At 38.0% G+C, this 19,138-nt stretch overlaps 1 protein-coding gene across 4 annotated transcripts in view; it reads right to left on the bottom strand.

Annotated features, from left to right (window-relative positions):
* Positions 1-5,437: 5,437 nt before the first annotated feature.
* The window catches only part of LOC107596643 (twist-related protein-like), a 15,236-nt gene continuing 1,535 nt past the window's right edge, over positions 5,438-19,138 (bottom strand). Inside the window, exons 1-2 of one of the 4 annotated variants that reach the window (XR_001610387.1) lie at positions 17,474-17,557; positions 5,438-5,511 (exon numbers count right to left, since the gene is read on the bottom strand). Coding sequence is in view for 2 of the 4 variants with exons in the window: in XM_016287420.1 (XP_016142906.1) it covers positions 5,991-6,500 (510 nt within the window). In the remaining 2 variants the exon portion in view is untranslated. Of the gene's footprint in view, positions 5,512-5,956; positions 6,672-17,473; positions 17,558-19,138 lie in introns of those variants that run through there. The other 3 variants (XM_016287420.1, XM_016287421.1, XR_001610388.1) reach the window with 3 other exon arrangements.

Here is a 19,138-nt window from a genome sequence, read left to right as displayed (position 1 = left end):
AGTCTCTCCAGCCATTCCCTGTGTGTGACAACATTGTGTATCCCCTAGCTGCAGCATGATGCGTGTCTTGTCTGCTCCCTGGGTGGCGTGCGCTAAGTATTCTGTAAACATGGGGGTTCGGCGTTCTCTTTGTTGAATGAGTTTGAAAGGGCACTTTTGATACTCTGTCACTCTTAATGCAACACTTGCACCACTAAGCCTAATGCATCCAAACTGTAATTTAACTACCATCAGGCTGCAACGGTTGATCTTTGCTCATTTCAAAAAGCTAAAAGATGACAGCTTTCACTGTGATACTGATAGCATTTTCCCCAAAATAAAATTTTATAGACTATTTATAGGCCATTTGGTAATGAAAAGACAAAGCAATAATGTGCAATGAAGATACATAAAATTAAACAACATCAAAACAGCTATTATCATTTGCAAACTAGTAGTTTTAACAAACCATGAGGTTTGCTTTTAGATATTATATTTAGCTATTACATATTTTGACTGCTCTTACAGCAGATGCTGTTCATCAGGTAGTTCTATACATTCACGTTTTTGTTTTTCAACATTTTTTTCAACATTTATTAAATTGACAACCAACATGCAGTTTGATTGCTTTCATGATTCATTATCATATTTTTTGGCTCTTAAATTGTCATAGCAGTAGCCTATATTGCAATTCAGTTGTGTCATCAATATCATAACTCACTTTGTTCGGATAGGAAATCAGATGTTGAGGGGTTTTACAGTATCTGTTTTATATAACCTTAGCTCTACCCAGGAACAAGGCTTGACCTTAGCGTAACTGTAACCCTGCACCCTCTCAAGATTATAACCTCTTAATGTTACCATCTACAGTAATGTCCCTGTGTCTAAAGAGCCCAAGTCTTTCATGTAGAAACTAAAGCATGTCAGACGGCAGATGGTTTTTGAAAAGCACTTTTATTTTACAAATACAAACATAATTTTCACAAATGTTTGATCTTAAAAAAAATTTTTGAGAAAGATGAATGCTTCATTATTGTGAAAATCATGCTGAATAATAAGTGCTGCAACATGTTAACACTCATTTTAAAATCAAAACATAGAATGTTAAAATCATAGAAATATAAAATGGCTTGCAAATCGAGGGAATAAACATCTTTTACATCTGGGAATAATTATAAAAAAAAATTCCTTCTGAAAAAAAAAGGTATTGGCAACCCACGCATGCACACAATCTTTATTTTTACTCTTACTCTGTACTCTACTGAAAAATAGGCCTGTTATCGGCGCATCCAGTAAACAATCGTTCGTGACTTGGGACATTTTCGTGGCTACGTTTTCGCTGGCTTTTCCATGTGATTTTAAAACGGTTGCTGCTACTTCTGCAAGTTGCACCTGTTTCCAGGAGCAGAAGATCTGCTTGTCGTTTTACTGGAAAATTATTTTCCTTCATAAAGTGAATTGCCAGCAGTTGTTGTATGAGCTGTAGCCTAAGCGAGCCAGCTGTGTAAATGAACAAGTGCTCGCTTTGACGTCCTCCTTCACTTTTCTTCCCCAACAAAAAGGTTCGTTTCATTTTTTTAAGTGTTTCAAACTAATTATTATTAGCCTATATTTTAAAAATGATTTTGATCACTTGTAGTATCGGTTTACACGCGATAAAGAAACACAATTCATTCACTTCATAGATTTTTAAGAACCCACGAAAAGATTTGTAGAAGCGTTTTTTTTTTTTTGATTAGCCTAATTAAGAGCCGAAATGCCACATTAATAAATGACCTAAGGGACCTGAAAGATATGTATATAGTATTAAAAAAATACCAGTAAAAATAATTCTGCACAATAGGCTACTGGTTTAGGGAAGCTGATCAAACTGAGTTAACACTGACATCAGAGCAGCTTTACGAGTAAAAAATAAAAGTAAGTTGTGATTAAACGCTACGCTATCTGAATTATCTGAACCGTTAAATGTCAAAACATTACCGTTTAAAACTACAGGGTTTTTTTCTGACCTAGACTACAAGTAGGCCACATACTCATCCCGGTTTCGACAGAACGTAAAAACAAACAAACAAACAACCATTAAACATATGCACAATGATGTCGGAAAAGCAGCACCATCATGTACAGTACCTGTTAGAACAGCGGCTACACGGCTTTCTTTATTTGGGAAACTCCCACGGGCGTTCTTCTCGACACTGGATCCCACGGGCCGTGATTTAGAGCAAAAAGCTTAAATTCACCGTTTAGACCTCGAGTCTCCGTGGACAACCAGCCTCACTCCACGCGCTCTATCCCTTCAAGAAAAGCCAACGAACCTTTGTTTCTAAGATTTTCAGTATAGTCTATTTAAAGGCGGACCTCAACATCTGAACATCTGTTCAATTCACGTGACTCTAAAACGCTAACATCTGTTCAAAATAAGTTTCATTCGTGTGCCTCTAACATCCATCTGCCAAATGCCTTACAAGTGGAAATGAACTCAAACTTTGGTCCAGTTTTCTCCTGAAGTTCACTGGGATCTGTATGACGTTCATGTACAAATAAAAGTGTTTACTATTATTTAAAGCAAATATTAGAGCAATTAGAAAAGTTGTCCACGATAAATTATTCGTTAAAAACTTGATGTAATTTGTTTGTATGTCTCTCGAGGGGATTTTTATTTAGGTTACCATTACAGTTGCTCAGCATACAGGCCAGCTTCATCCACCCCACTTTCCCATGTCCTGCTGAAGGCAGCTTAAATTTCACAGACATCTGGGAATTCCGCACATGCCTCAAAACCCAATTACACACCTTCAAACGTGCACTTGCTTTTATTTCAAATATTCCATGATTCCAAAATACTTTCCCAGACTTCATATAAAACCAAACGCAACTTACATATGGTTCAAAGCCAAATGCATACCACTAACGTAGCAAAAATATCCTACATGCCTTGTTATAGCAAGACAAAAAACGCATTTTAGGCGTTTGTTCATATAAATTAATCATTTGATTTTATTTAGTGAACTGGATGTACTTAATTTGCAAGGCACATCTTTTTATAAAATGAATGAAACTGGACAACAGGAAAACAAACAGACAAAACTAATGAGTAGCACTGTCTTTTTCCCCTGCACACAGTATTTTTGGAGCAGCCTCTGGATATCCCTAGGGATTTGACCCTGTGACGCACGCGTGTATTTGGGAAGCTTTAGCTGAATGAAAACGATTATATTTAGTGCAACTGTAAAAAAGACTTTAACATTTTTAGGAGTACATCCCATGAATACAAACCTGTTTTCTTGTCCGCTTCCTTTTTTTCTCGCAGATGAACTGACAGTACATATTGTTGAACCTATACGTCCATAACCCCGGTTTAGATTAATTTCAACCAACTAAATCAGAAATCGGAATTAGCCAGACCTATCGGAATAAAACTTGATATTCCATCAGAATTTTATGCAATCGTTAAAGACTATTTTAAAATATGCAGTTTCATCTATAATGCATTCTAATGTGATAATAATTCACCATTTTCTCTTATAGCCAACTCTTCATTTTCATACTGTGTTTTATGGATTAAAACATAGTCTGCATTGGACTATTAAAAAATAGGGGCACTTTTTTTTTTTTACTAAAAGTAATAAAACAATGGCTTATTGTTTAGATCGAAATGTATTGTTTTTATTTTTCAACTTCATTGAACGTATTTTTGTCTCTGATTTCCTGCCTATGTCAACCAACTCGTGTAATTATTTTTAAATATAAGCCTAACTATTAAAAACATTCTTCATAATGAGACTACACGAGTGGTAATAAAGTGTATTTACTGTTTTCCCTTCTAAATTTTTCATAGTATTTCCAAAATCGTACACACAAATGAAGTGAATACATTTTGATACTAACGTATATTTCTTAAAAGTTCTTCATCTTTATTACAGAAATACACATTTATTTACAAAAGTAGCAAAAAAAAAATATATATAAGAATGCATTTTGACACAGGATACATTTGCCTTCATTTCAAAAAGTGTGTCATCAATAAATAAATAGAATTGTACTAAAACTTTGTATTTTGCACAGGATTCGAACTAGAGGCTTCGTTCCCCATCTTCTCATCGACAGTCCTTGTGATGCAATTTCACTTTCTCCAAGAAAGCTATGCACAACCTTAATTTGCAAGGCACATCTTTTTATAAAATGAATGAAACTGGACAACAGGAAAACAAACAGACAAAACTAATGAGTAGCACTGTCTTTTTCCCCTGCACACAGTATTTTTGGAGCAGCCTCTGGATATCCCTAGGGATTTGACCCTGTGACGCACGCGTGTATTTGGGAAGCTTTAGCTGAATGAAAACGATTATATTTAGTGCAACTGTAAAAAAGACTTTAACATTTTTAGGAGTACATCCCATGAATACAAACCTGTTTTCTTGTCCGCTTCCTTTTTTTCTCGCAGATGAACTGACAGTACATATTGTTGAACCTATACGTCCATAACCCCGGTTTAGATTAATTTCAACCAACTAAATCAGAAATCGGAATTAGCCAGACCTATCGGAATAAAACTTGATATTCCATCAGAATTTTATGCAATCGTTAAAGACTATTTTAAAATATGCAGTTTCATCTATAATGCATTCTAATGTGATAATAATTCACCATTTTCTCTTATAGCCAACTCTTCATTTTCATACTGTGTTTTATGGATTAAAACATAGTCTGCATTGGACTATTAAAAAATAGGGGCACTTTTTTTTTTTTACTAAAAGTAATAAAACAATGGCTTATTGTTTAGATCGAAATGTATTGTTTTTATTTTTCAACTTCATTGAACGTATTTTTGTCTCTGATTTCCTGCCTATGTCAACCAACTCGTGTAATTATTTTTAAATATAAGCCTAACTATTAAAAACATTCTTCATAATGAGACTACACGAGTGGTAATAAAGTGTATTTACTGTTTTCCCTTCTAAATTTTTCATAGTATTTCCAAAATCGTACACACAAATGAAGTGAATACATTTTGATACTAACGTATATTTCTTAAAAGTTCTTCATCTTTATTACAGAAATACACATTTATTTACAAAAGTAGCAAAAAAAAAATATATATAAGAATGCATTTTGACACAGGATACATTTGCCTTCATTTCAAAAAGTGTGTCATCAATAAATAAATAGAATTGTACTAAAACTTTGTATTTTGCACAGGATTCGAACTAGAGGCTTCGTTCCCCATCTTCTCATCGACAGTCCTTGTGATGCAATTTCACTTTCTCCAAGAAAGCTATGCACAACCGAGTTTTCAAAAAACAACAATAGAAAAACATGCATATGCACACATTTCCAACATTCGTCGTCAATAATAACACTCGCGAGGAAGTCCATATGCTGCGCGCGCGCAACAATTCGCTGTCCGTGGCCTTCTCTCGGTAATAGCCATGACCTCTGTTGGAACATTTGCAGTTTTCCCCAAGATTATGAAGGAATCTAGCATTGCGTCGGCGCATTGGTCCTCGAGTTTTCCCAGCTCTTGGCTTTCACCTGCGAATAATAGCATGATTTAGGAGGGACAATGTTTGCTATAGGAAAAACATTATTTACAGTAACCTATTTGTTTTGAGAAAGAAAAAATAATCATTCTAATCGATTGTGGGAAACAATGTGCTATAATAGGCCGTGCTGGTAAACAATTCGGTTGCATTACACGCAAAAGCTGTTTTAACAGCTTCTCAACTTTTTATAGACTTGAGCTACGTTGGCCAAACTTAATTATTTATTTAGCGTTATTACTATATCTAAAGGGAGAGGCAGTGTGTAAAAATAAAGCCATGCAGATAGTAAACAAATCCAGACGATCTGAAATACATGCAACAGTTGCTGGCTTTCCAACTTGTGACCAAACGTGTAAAATGAAGTAAATGTTTTGAGAGATCTAATTCAATTGTTAACAACATCATTAAAGGCGAGGGATATTGTGAAAGCGTACCATTTGAAAACAAAAAAAAAAGTTTCCCTGCACACTAGTGAGATGCAGACATGGACCATGCGCCCTCCATCCTCCAAACTGAGAACGCGTAGCTCAAACGCTCGTGAGCAACATAACTACAACTTGCCATCTTGGAGTCCAGCTCGTCACTCTGTAGAACCTGACAGAGAAAATCGATGTACCTGGAGGCGAGTTTTAGCGTCTGTATTTTGCTCAGTTTGTCGGAGGGTAAAGTGGGGATGATTTTGCGCAAAGCCGCAAACGCTTCGTTGAGCGACTGCGTCCTCTGTCGCTCCCGCACGTTCGCCGTTACGCGCTGCGTCTGCAGCTCCTCGAAAGACTGAGGACTGTTGCTGCTGTTGCTAGACTTTTTCCCCCTTTTCCCAAGGGTCGAGCTATCGGAATCCTCCCCGTTTTTCCTGCTCGTCCGTCTTTTCCTTCCGCACCTCTTCGGTGGCCTGTCGGGCTCTCCGTCGCTGTTGCTGAGGCTGTCCGCGGGAGACACGGGGGAGCTGGAGGAGTCTCGCGCGGGCTCTTCGGGCATCTCGTTCTAGTCTGCTGAAAGCGCGTGCGATCCAAGACGTTATTCCCTCATGAGGGTGAAATACAATTCCAAGCGTGCGTTGCTTATTCTCAGGGAAATAACTTGGTATCCGGGATTCCAAGCAACTTTGAGTTGGGTTGAAGGAAAAAGTTGGGGAGCTCTTATAGTCTGCTAAAGTGTTTGTGAGAAGAGAGACGATTGGCCAAGAAGTCTTAAGACGCGAGAAGGCGGGTGGGGGAAACTTTTCTTTTAAACTCGAGATATTTTCCTTGACAAGTCTAACAGTTCTTTGGGGAGCAGAAAAATAGCGATTGCGCGCTCAACTAACTGAAAGGATTCGCTGTGCATTGATTAGATTTTAAAACAATTTTAGAATCAACTCGGTATTTCCTTTGTAATTATAACCTACTTATTTCGGTTATTGGTTATTTCATCACACGAACATATTCTTTTAGAACGAACACAACATTTCGTCTCTGTAACGAAAATAAAAATAAATCAATAAATAAATTCAAAAAAGCCACTGAGAAACACTCATTGTCCAAAACAATTCTAATAACACATGCCTGAATCTAGGCATCTAGTCTGCCAGGTTCAGCTTGATTTGTGTTTAGAAATCAATTAGGAATTATAAATGCAGAAGTATGTCTGAAAATATCAGATCTAATTCGAAATACTATTTTAGGATGCAAATAAGTGGTTTTCAGACTCAGTAATTTATATGAATTATATATTACATAATCTTGATTGTGACAGCACTTGCAAGAACAATTTGAAACCCAAACCAAGATATACAACCTAAACATGTCAAGCGTAAATAATCAGAATCTATGAACTTTTAACACATCAATAAAATACCGTCCACTGTAACTGCACAGATTTGTAATTTTATAGTTTTGTTTATATAAAGTGAACGGATAAATGTTCTCCACCAGGGGTCGGGATATTCTGGTTGTTCATTCCAAATTCGAAAATACTACAGTTACATTTTCTTGAATTTAACTGGCAGTGAACTAAATCAGATACTAACACAAATTATCTTGAAATCCATCAGAAATCCAGACTGATCTGGAAGACTGGCAGGTATCCAATTCAACTTTTAACATTTACAGTTTACACTTTTCCCATTCCACCTGAGAATAATTTCAATTCATCACATTTTAAAGGCAGAATTATCTCAAGACAAAGAAGAAACTAAATCTCCCATTTCCACCATGTGATGCTTCATGTTTTTATCCAGGGACAACATTACAGAGTACAGCACACTATCTGAAGGTCTTTGAGCAACCAGCAGATAACCCTATAACACTTGGGCTGTAGCCCTACCAAGGGGACAAAAATTATCTTGGTAATGTCCAATATTCACCTCTTGCATAATTTAAGGTTGTTGCACAATTTGTGCAGCTAGGGCGGGAGATTGATAAACATGTTAGGGGATTTTGGTTCGGCTCAGTCCAATGTTTGTGCAGTTCTGTTTCAGCTTCTTGGGTCTCTTCAAAGACAAATCCTGGATTCACATTATACATCTAACACCACACACGTGGCATATAATCGATTTCCCTGTGCAGGACTGCTGAGTGAGTGAGGATTTTGACTCATACTAAGTATGTGATGATGATTCACGCTCTGACTCAAATATCGAGAAGTCCAAGAATTTTATATTTTACAGCTCCTCCCGCTGCACAGAGTGCAAGGACAGATCCAGCACTACTCTAAAGCCAGAGCACATCATCTCTTTGGGCCTTCACTCCTGTCAAGTGGTGAAACAAGCCACCAATGTTGTACTGTATGCATACAAGTATTACTAGATTGACTATTCACATATTCACTACTACCTCATCAGCAACCGTTCTTGAAGGGGAGGCAAAATGTTGAAGGCTCATTAGCGAGTTCTGCTCGTGCATATCACTTTCTCTGGATTTCCTTGCAAGTTACCATCTTACATTGTATGCTTGGAAGGACAAACAGGCCTAAAAATAATTTCTAGGTGGGATATTCTGAGCAATAGACTGCTGAAATAATAGATAGATAGATGGATCGAAGGATGGACAGACAGATACAGTGGATGGATGGATGGACGGACGGACAGACGGACGGATGAATGGACGGGCGGATGAGCAGACAGAGAGTCGGATGGATGGACAGATAGATAGATATATACAGTAGATGGATGGATAGATGGAAGGGCAGACAGACAGATAGATGGATGGATGGGCAGACAGAGTCAGATAGATATATACAGTAGATGTATGGATAGATGGATGGGCAGACAGAGTCAGATAGATAGAGAGTCAGGTGGATAGATAGATAGGAGTAAATGGGTGGATGGATGGAAGGATGGACGGACAAAGACAGAGACAGAGATGGTAAGTTTATTAAAATAACAAATAATCCAAAACAGAACAAAAACTAGGCAAAAGGTAAATTCAAAACACAGGGAACAGAAAACACGACGTAACTCAAACAATACTGCAGCAAAGACAGACAGTGAGAGCATGGTATAAGTAGTGATGAAATGATGAGTAAATTGCCAACAAGTGATAATGATCAGAACAAAACGACAAAGCAAAGGACTATGGGAAACGGAGTTCAAAACATGTAACACAGAAACAGGAAGTGCACCCTCAAGTGGCCAGTCCAGGGCACCACAACCAGACAATGTGACATTACCCCCCCCCCTCTACGGAGCGGATACCAGACGCTCCACCAGAACACACAAAAGTTCAGGAGGGAGGTGGAATTGAGGCGGACCAGGGGGAGGGATGGTGGGCCAGGACCATACAATGGAAGGGGGCCAGGGGACTGAGATAGTCCAGGGCATGAGCACAGAACCGGCAGGGTGAAAGGCCAAGGCGGGGCTGGCAGGATGAACCAGCAAGGCCCCAACCACACAGGAACCCCAGCAGATAGCCAGGATGGAGCCGGAGGAATGAGCCAGTGAGGCTCCTGCCAAACAGGAACCCAGGCGGGCAACCAGAGCAGAGCCGGAATCCTGCCAGGCAACACTGGTGGGACAGAAAACCCTCTCAGCGACTCAGGGAAAACTGTAAACAAGAGCAGTGAGAGTTTAGTACCAGCCTCAATGGCTGCAACAGGACAGGCCGATTGATCCGCAATGGTCCCTGTGAGCTCCCAGACTGGAGTGAATTCCTTAATGAGCTCTGAGAGCTCCCGAACTGGAACAGGCTCTGAATTAGACCTTATGAGCTCCCGGACTGGAGCGGGCTCAGGAGCAGACCCTGTGAGCTCCTGGACTGGAGAGGACTCCGAGGGCTCTTGGACTGGAGCAGGCTCTGGAATAGACCTTGTGAGCTCCCGGATTGGAGCGGGCTCTGGAGTGGGCTCAGAGGGCTCTTGGACTGGAGCGGGCTCTGGAATAGACCTTGTGAGCTCCCGGACTGGAGCGGGCTCTGGAGTGGACTCTACTGTCCTTCTTCTCGCCCTCCGCCGCTTAGTGGGAGTCTGAAGGGTAGAGGTAGTGGGAAAATCCCTGCGGAAGGGTTCTGATTGGCCCGGTATTGCCCACTGACTTCGACCATGGAGATACTTGACGAAGCCCTAGAAGTCTAGAATCTCGAGTCCTTCCAGCTCCCACTGGGGCAAAGGATCATCCAGACAGACATTAAGGAAGTCCTTAAGTGCAGCCCCCAGAAGTCTAGGATCTCGAGTCCATCCACCTCCCACTGGGGCAAAGGATTATCCAGACAGATGTTAAGGAGATCCTTAAGTGCAGCCTCATTATAATTTAGCCCCACCGCCAGCGTCCAAAAGGTCTGGGCAAACCCACCACCCTCCATTCCCTGCTCCCTCAGACCCATCAGAGCCCGGTGTCGAGCCACTCGCTCCTTCCCTGTGGCAGGAGGGGTAATCTGAATGTCCATGTCCCAACGAAGGCAAAAGCAAAACAAACTTCTGGATCTTGTACTGGCTGCAGTATTCTGTCACGGAATGCTAGGAGAAAACAAAATTAGATCCAAGTGCAGTAAGTTTATTAAAATAACAAATAATCCAAAACAGAACAAAAACTAGGCAAAAGGTAAATTCAAAACACAGGGAACAGAAAACACGACGTAACTCAAACAATACTGCAGCAAAGACAGACAGTGAGAGCATGGTATAAGTAGTGATGAAATGATGAGTAAATTGCCAACAAGTGATAATGATCAGAACAAAACGACAAAGCAAAGGACTATGGGAAACGGAGTTCAAAACATGTAACACAGAAACAGTCCAGGGCACCACAACCAGACACTGTGACAGATAGTTAGATAGATAGATAGATAGATAGATAGATAGATAGATAGATAGATAGAGTAAATGGGTGGATGGATGGAAGGATGGACGGACAGAGAGACGGATGGATGGATGGATAGATGGATGGGCAGACAGACAGATAGTTGGACGGATAGATAGATAGATAGATAGATAGATAGATAGATAGATAGATAGATAGATCATGTTCCCCAAGCTGATTTTTACCATATAGGATAATAAGGATGAAGAAATAAAAATAAAGTCAGTGGGGAAAAATACTAATTTCATCATTATTAACATCTTTTTTTTCAGGTACTGGAGAACTGTTTGCTGGAGGGGGTTAGAAGTTTATTCTTATTACATTCAGGCCCTCAAATGAACTAACGTCATGATGAGAGGCAGACTCCAGACATCATATCGGCTCCTGATAGGACCTGTCTGGCCCACAAAAGAGAAAGGATATGGGTGAAGATTAGAGAGGTGAGGATGAATATAGGCAGATCTAGCCTGTCTGGATCTGAGGACTGGACTATGAATGAGTACTTTCAGTGAGGACGGCTGTGCTGGTCTGGATGTGGCTGGATGAGCAACAGATAAATGGCACATGGTGGTTTTGAGTTTGCATTCTTCTTGGTGGACTAATGAGACATGAGCCAACCAAGAAAACATCACTTATAGAGAGAGCTTTTTAAAATATAATATATAACATTAAATGTTCGCAATGTCAGGATGAAAAAGAGGCCAAGACTAAAAAGAAGCCAAGTGTTTTTAGTGTGATACATATATCCTGCACAGCTTTGGAATCACCAGCACCACAGCAAAAACATAATTTTAAAATAGATGTACTGCAAACTTTGCACTGTACTTGCACACTTGCCTCAGATTTGGGGTTTTTGTCTGGTCTCCAGAAATCTGTGGGTTAGTAAAAATCCGGCCTAAAATCACGTGGCGCAAACCCAGCATTACTGGTAAAAATTAGTCACTTACGTTAGCTTATGCTAACAGCAATCAGATGGCTTTCATATAATTGTTTCGAAAATGTGTATAGTGTGTGGCATTAATTGTTTTATTAATTTCATGTTTTATGTACTTGCTTTTCAAACTTATTACTCATTGATACTGGCTGGTTGTTCATAAACATGTTCATTATCAACTTGTAGTTGATGATAGGCTACACAAAAAAACACAGTAGAGTTTTTTTTTAAATAAATGATATTTTCATACAGTAAAAGCATTAATTAGCTTGACATGTATTGCATACATTGTAGACATATTGTATACACCATATACACATAAAGTATACATTGTTTACATAGTCAAGTCATTTAAAGTTATTTCCCTTTTTATCAGTGCTAAAGTTGAGCAATTATTTAATGAAATTTCAGTAAAACTGATTAATTTATACAATAAATCTGTTAGAGGCCCATGATCTCCTTTATGTTTTTAGATTAGACACTGTTCCATTGTTTTAATGTTCCTGCGGACACTGAGTCGCTTCATACCAGTCCAAATCTTAACTCAGTATGTCATGCCAGAACACCTACACACACACACACACACACACACACACACACAAACTGTGGTGTTTTAGTTTTAAAAGCGACAACATTTTATCACTAAAGTAAATGGCACAATATCTGTGGCATAGTGACAACAATTGCCGATGCCAGTTATGTTGCCCAGTTCACCTTATGAGTCAGATAGTGAATTCAGGTTAATGCATTTAATAACATAGTTCAATGATTCTGCGTTTACTGATAGCATAGTTCCAAGAAACATTTGCAAACAGCATCTCGACCTGTGATTAGAAGTATAGTTTCTTTTTAGTATAAGCAAGCTAACATACAGGTCATTCTATAGCTTCTTAAATTTTAAATGTATATATTTTAGTGTGTTAATAATCAGCGTAATTGTGGAAGAGTGCGCATGTACATAAATGCAAAAGGAAAACATGGAGAATGATGTAAGAGAGGTCAATAATAGTGAAGTACCCAGCTAACAATTATAGGTTCCCAAAATGTTCTTATTTAGTTCCCAAAAAAGAATCAAACGGGAACATCAAGTGAACGTTCTGTGTTTGCTGGGTAGTTCTCAGATGCCATGTTTCGTATTTCAGAGAATTAACCAAATATACTGTATAGTCTATTGGAGTATGCCTATTACATATTGCAAGTAAACGTCATTTTAAAAAATCTACGGATTTCTGTTATTTGCAGTAAATGAACTACAATCCTTTCACATGAATTGTGGTCTTGAATCAAATAATTAGATTGAGTGATGCATTAACGATAGTCCTATATTGTTGAGGGTGGTTGTGGCCATGCTACTACAGTCTCAGGAAAGAGTCACAACTAGTTAATTTCTCCAACAGTGCATTGTACTATGGTAGTTAAGCACCCTTGGGCTGTACGAATCTTAGTTATCAGCATTCTCTGTTTGAGCTTGAGTTATATTACTGCATGCATGTTTGTTGGTGTGTGTGTGTGTGTGCGATGACAGTCGGGGTCACCAAGAGTGCTACAGCTGTGTGTGGGGATGAATATGGGACGTTGGGGTAACAGGCAGAGGTTGGGGGTTGTAGGCTGAGGGAGCGCGAGCAGGGGAGGGGACGGGCTTCCCGTGCCAAAAACAACAGAGGAAGGGGACGGATGCTCCCGCTGGCTCTGCAGCCTGCACTCGAGGGAAGCTCAGCCGCAACGTCCTCCCACCACCACTCCTCAACTCTGCAGCTGGGGGAAGAGAGGGGGCGATATAGAAAGAGAGATTGTGTTTGGTGTCAAGCACTGGTTGTCTGAGGTATTAAAATTTGTGTGACCCTTTCGTTTTCAAGTGGGGTACTTAGAGCCACAGACATCTGAATATTTTTCGTTTTGTCAGCTTTAAGGCCTCGCGTTACACCGACGATAAATTCTTCAGAGGTTTTTAGAAGCAGGAGATCTCCAAAAATGTGAGGGAGCAACAACAATATCTCTCCTCTTGTCTGCACCATCACAATTTTTCCATCACACCAACTGTTCAATGCACCTACAGGCGTAGTTTTCCCAGGAAACTACTCCCGCCTGTCAGTACACAATCAATGCTAAACAATGTTTTTCTTGGAACGATCCGCAGACAGCCACAGTTTCTTTATTATGCACTGACAGAAATGTGTGGTGAAAACTCACTTTAGCCCAAAGAATAATCTGAATTCATGATATTGGACTGAATATCGTGTTACCTCTCAGAGCTTCTGGAGGCTTGTTTGTTTAACTTTAATGAAGTGACTTAACAGCACGACAATGAAGTTCTCATCTCAGCCAGTTTGAGTTGCTCAAGGGAGACAGACGGACGGAGAGATGAAGACAGACAGCGTGAGTGGGAGAAAAGCAAAGAGTTTGTGAGACAGGCAAACAGAGTTAAATAGATCAAGGAAGGCAGAGCGTGAGAGTGAGACGAACAGCTTGAGATATACAGACGGTGAGCGAGAGGAACAGGCAGCGTGAGAGAGAAAGTCCACAAGGAAAGAGGTGCAAAGTGAGCAGTGAGAAATCCGCCACCCTTCAGCCCTTCCCTGCAGGACACTGAAAGCTACACCCCTCCTGAGTGATCTCCAGGCCACGGTTCCTGGAAACGCCACTTTGAACTTATAGACGCTTTCTCCTGAGATATGTAGGGTTCTGCTGAGATGGGGCTCAATAAAAAGGGAGAGAATTTAAATGCTACTACAGCCACTGTAGAAGAGCGTTGGTACACGGCGATATGTATACTTTAAACAAGGGAAGGAGAATCATCAAGCGCAAGTCTATAGATTTGTCAGTTACTTAAATGTAAAATCACTTGTCCCTAAGCAAATTTACAAAAATGCATCTTCTCTTTTGATTATTTGATTAATTAATTTTACTAATTAAAAGTAAGTGGCATGTATATATGTACTCTGTTTTGATTTGTTTTTTTAAAGGAGAAGGGACATTATGTCACTAGGAACTGGGACTTATGAGGACTGAAACTATAGTTGTTGGTATTGAAGTTGTGGTTGTGTTTAGTGTGAATATGCTGTTTTGTTTTTAATTATGGTGTTTAATGTGAAATTGCCATCATATATTGAACTAGATATTTTAGTTTTGCAAGTATTTCAGAAAATAAAGTAAAAAAAAAAAAGATCAATCTTGCAGCAACTAATGTTGCAACCCGTAGCATTGAAAAATGCAAAGTGTTTGTAAATTATGAAAACTGCTGAGATTAGTTGTTTACTTTAAAAGGTTAGATTTAAAAGGTTAGGAAAGATTTCAACTGAACATAACATGTGGTTTGATATACTCACTTGATTAGGTATAACTCTGCAACAACTTACCTTAAAAAAGTACCTTTTTCCCCCCATAAAACATTGTGGTCACACTTTATTTTAAGGTCCAATTCTCACCATTAACAATCCGTTACTATGACTTTTACCTCAATAAACTCCTAATTTGCTGCTTATTAATAGTAAGGTAGTCGTTAAGTTTGGGTATTGGGTAGGATTAGGGATGTAGAATATGGTCATGCAGAATATGTGCTTTATAAGCACTAATAAACTGCCAATATGTTAATAATAGTCATGCTAATAAACAACTAATAGTGAGAATTGTTGCCATCCTTTTCAGTTGCAACCGGACTTGGTGATGCCTTTGCCAGAAAAAAATAAACAAGAAAATAAATGTGTCACTTGGACATACTACAAGTTGTAAATATTTTCATTCTTTGATAACTGTATATGTATGATTCAGACTAGTTTATTGTTGTCTAAGTGAGTCATTCAGCCTCTCCCTAGTTCACCATTAAACACAAGCCCCTGGTGTACTGTGCTGAGAGTCAGTCGTATCCTGAACAGACAAACAGCGACCCGCTGTCACCTCTCTAATGTCCCGCAGATGGCTGTTATAGGCGTGAACTGCAGGTGCACATACAAATACCTGCGTTAGCATACACAAGCACACACATATAGACAGACACAAGCTCACATTTTTTGTACTTAACGGAATAGTTCATTTATCAGAGCTGGGTAGATTACTTACAAATTGTAATCCATTACTGATTCCAAATTACATGACAAAAATTGTACTTAGTAACATAATCCATTACATTACACATTTTAGGTAATCAGACTACTTCTTAATTACTTTTAGATTACTTTTGACCAAACTTGTTTATCAAATTGATTTAAGTAGGACAACCATATTTATGTACCATATTGATATAAAAATACAAAAGGTAAGAAAATATATTACATTTGTTGTGAATAACAACATGAAGTACATTACACATTACATCAAGTTTTAAAAAACTGGGGTTTGTAAAAGAACCGCAGGTGTTTTGTGAGTTTAATGAAAAGTTAATAATTAATTAAAAAACGAAAAATTAAATAAAAATAGACACACTATATATATATATAGATTTTAGATCACTAAAATCTCAGTGATACTTCAAGTTAATATATTAGGTGAAAGAGGTTCAGATGAAAAAAAACATTTTGTGAGTCCTTGCATTACATATAAAAAAGAAATGTGAATTTGTGCATGTGTTTGAAAGACAAAAGCTTTCCAAAGACATAGTAACACATGATTAAATAACTCACTGAATGATAATTCAAATAAAAATGAACGTGTTCATCAGTAGTTCATTGTGTTGAAATACTTCTTAAATGTTAAATCATTTTTGTAAATCCAGTGGTCAAATGCTGTGTAGCCACCTGACTAATGACTGGTCTTTGTGTGAATGTACACAAAAATAGAAGACTTTCTGAATGTATATAAGCAATAGGCTATTTTAGAAAGGAATTAGGGAGAAACAATAAATTATGAATATTTGATTGCTATTGTGTGAATAATATGTAATCAATAAAAAAGTAACTGTAGTCTGATTACAAGTATTTTAATATTTGTGGAAAATTTTTGGTACTTAATTTTTGGTAACTTAATTAAATTATTTTAAAGGCATATTCTCTGAAAATAAGTCTTAATATCTTATCGATTTTTTAATCTTGTTTTCAGCATGTATAAATAATTTTTACTGTTAATCAAGATAAAACAAATACTGATTCTTTCTTACCTAAATAATGCACTAAAGATGGTGTTTATTAATGGTGATGTAGGTAACCTCATTACAAGGTTTCCCAGAATTTCCCAAATTTCCCAATCACATCAGTAAAAATAAATAACCCTCCATCATATTTCCACTCTGATCTAGGATCAGATTGAGTGTACCAAAGGGTGTACTATAGGAATTCACCTCTAACATTTACAGACAATTAATGAGTCATTAATAAATGTGGTAAGCCTCGTCTCCCTCTGACCACATCCTTCAGTGCACTTCTCCGTGTCTGTGTTCTCCATTATAGGCGGGGTTGGCAGACCTCAGCTGCTACAGCGTCAAGAGAATTCCCTTCATCTTCTCCATCTAAAACACTCACCACACACGCTGCTACCTGGTAGAGCCATCTGTTTTGAGTGGTCAAAAGCTGCACTATGCCTTACATATACAGTAATGTATCAGTTTAGCTCCACAGAGTGTGGTAGCCAAAGGCAACAGTTATTTTTGAACTTCAGTCAGTAGAACTTTCTGCACTCAAAATCAACTCAGCGGCACCTCTGAAATTAACCACACAACGACATTTAAATTTCCAAGCATCCTCTGCCAGAGTGATGAGCCAGCAAACGACACAGAGGACTACTTCCTGTCTCCACTAGCTTCCTCCAAATACTCACTCATATTGTGATTGCTGTGTGGTTTAATGCTCAGAGAGGCAGTTATGGAGAGACCATCCCACTGGTGCAGGTTACCCCAAGTTCTCAGTGATTGAGCAAGTTGTCCTCCGATAACTATCCATAAAACATTTTCCATCTGAACAGGGCGTGTTTATGTTTATCTAAGATACAATGGGGGAAGTTTTAGAAGGTTAGTGAGATGCACGCAACGGAGTGCAATAGTCGGAAAATGCCATTCGTTTTCTCTATAGAGAAATTGCTTTTTAATGATAATGTACAAACCTTTCAAGAAAGTCATACCATGAAAGCGAAGATATATCCTATTCTAGAAGCCATGAGTCAGTGTGATTGCTTTATATAACATCAAGCGATATAATGTACAGTATGTCTAATATAATATGTAATATAAAAATTACAAACAGTGGTGCGTTACGATATAATGATATAATTCATTAATTTCTGTTATATTTCTGTTATATATATTTATTAATTTCTGTTACATAAATGTAATTATATATTATATATATTATACGTAATGTATTAAAATTATATACAGTATATATATATATATATATATATATATATATATATATATAACTTTAGATATACAGTATTACACTGTATTTTACTTTCTTACTTTTTTATTCTACTTTATTTAATTTTATTATATTAAACAGTATTTTTAATACTCATAATACATCAAAATGTTATCCTGTACCATTGATTTCAGTCATTCAAATACAATGTATCAATCAAACTTTTATTTTTTATTTTTTTTTGGGAAATGCATAGGAAGAAGAGTAATGGAAAACACACTTTCAATGACCAAGGTTACTAAAAATGGGTGATCACTGTTGTGTTCTGTATTTTGCCTCGTTTTGATTAGCAAAATGAAACCCTTTATGTGTAAAAGAGCATTAAACATAAAAGCTACAATATAGACATTATATGGATATGCTTATGCCTATGGATGATCGAAGTATCCAAGAAAAAGCAAGTCTTGCATTTGTTTTCTTATGTGTAATTATTGTTTAAAATTATTAAAGGCTATTCAAAGAGTAAAGGGGGAGGTGGTCAGGGACCACATTTCTTTTACATGGGTTATAAATCAGGAAACTAATAAATTGTGTGTTAAACGACTTCTTGCCCTCAGCATATATCATGGGAATGAACCGAAGCCCTATATACCCAAAGGACAAAGGAATGCTTCTGTTCATGACCATGATTTGTGAATGGTTCATGGGCTGTCAGCTTCAGAGACACAAAGTGGAAGAAGGGAGTAAAGGGGCAGCAGGGCTTGAGTTATATAGTGGCTGCGAACAGCACCCTCTAGGATCCTCACAGACACAGCAGACATTTCACCTGTCATATGAGGCTCATTTTTTAAAAAGGAGGGATTTATGGATTGATAAATCCAGAAGTATATTGCTTCTTATTCCTTAAACTAATGAATGATGTGCTTCTTCTCATAAATTAGCATATCAGTAAGTTTGCCTCTGAGAAACCTTCTTGTTCTAGTATTAGAATGCAGGTCTTATGTGCAATAAAAAAGAAAAAAGATTTTGTTTATTTCCATGTAACTTTATTTATGCGTAATGCTTATCTAGCACGAGTCCATCATAGGGGTGAGCGATATATATCGTCTGCGATAATATCGTAATTGTT

Source organism: Sinocyclocheilus grahami, unplaced genomic scaffold (genome assembly GCF_001515645.1).
Source record: "Sinocyclocheilus grahami isolate Dianchi unplaced genomic scaffold, SAMN03320097.WGS_v1.1 scaffold222.1, whole genome shotgun sequence".
Taxonomy (NCBI): domain Eukaryota; kingdom Metazoa; phylum Chordata; class Actinopteri; order Cypriniformes; family Cyprinidae; genus Sinocyclocheilus; species Sinocyclocheilus grahami.
Note: the sequence above shows the minus strand (reverse complement) of the source record. Positions and strands in the feature narration are given on the sequence as shown.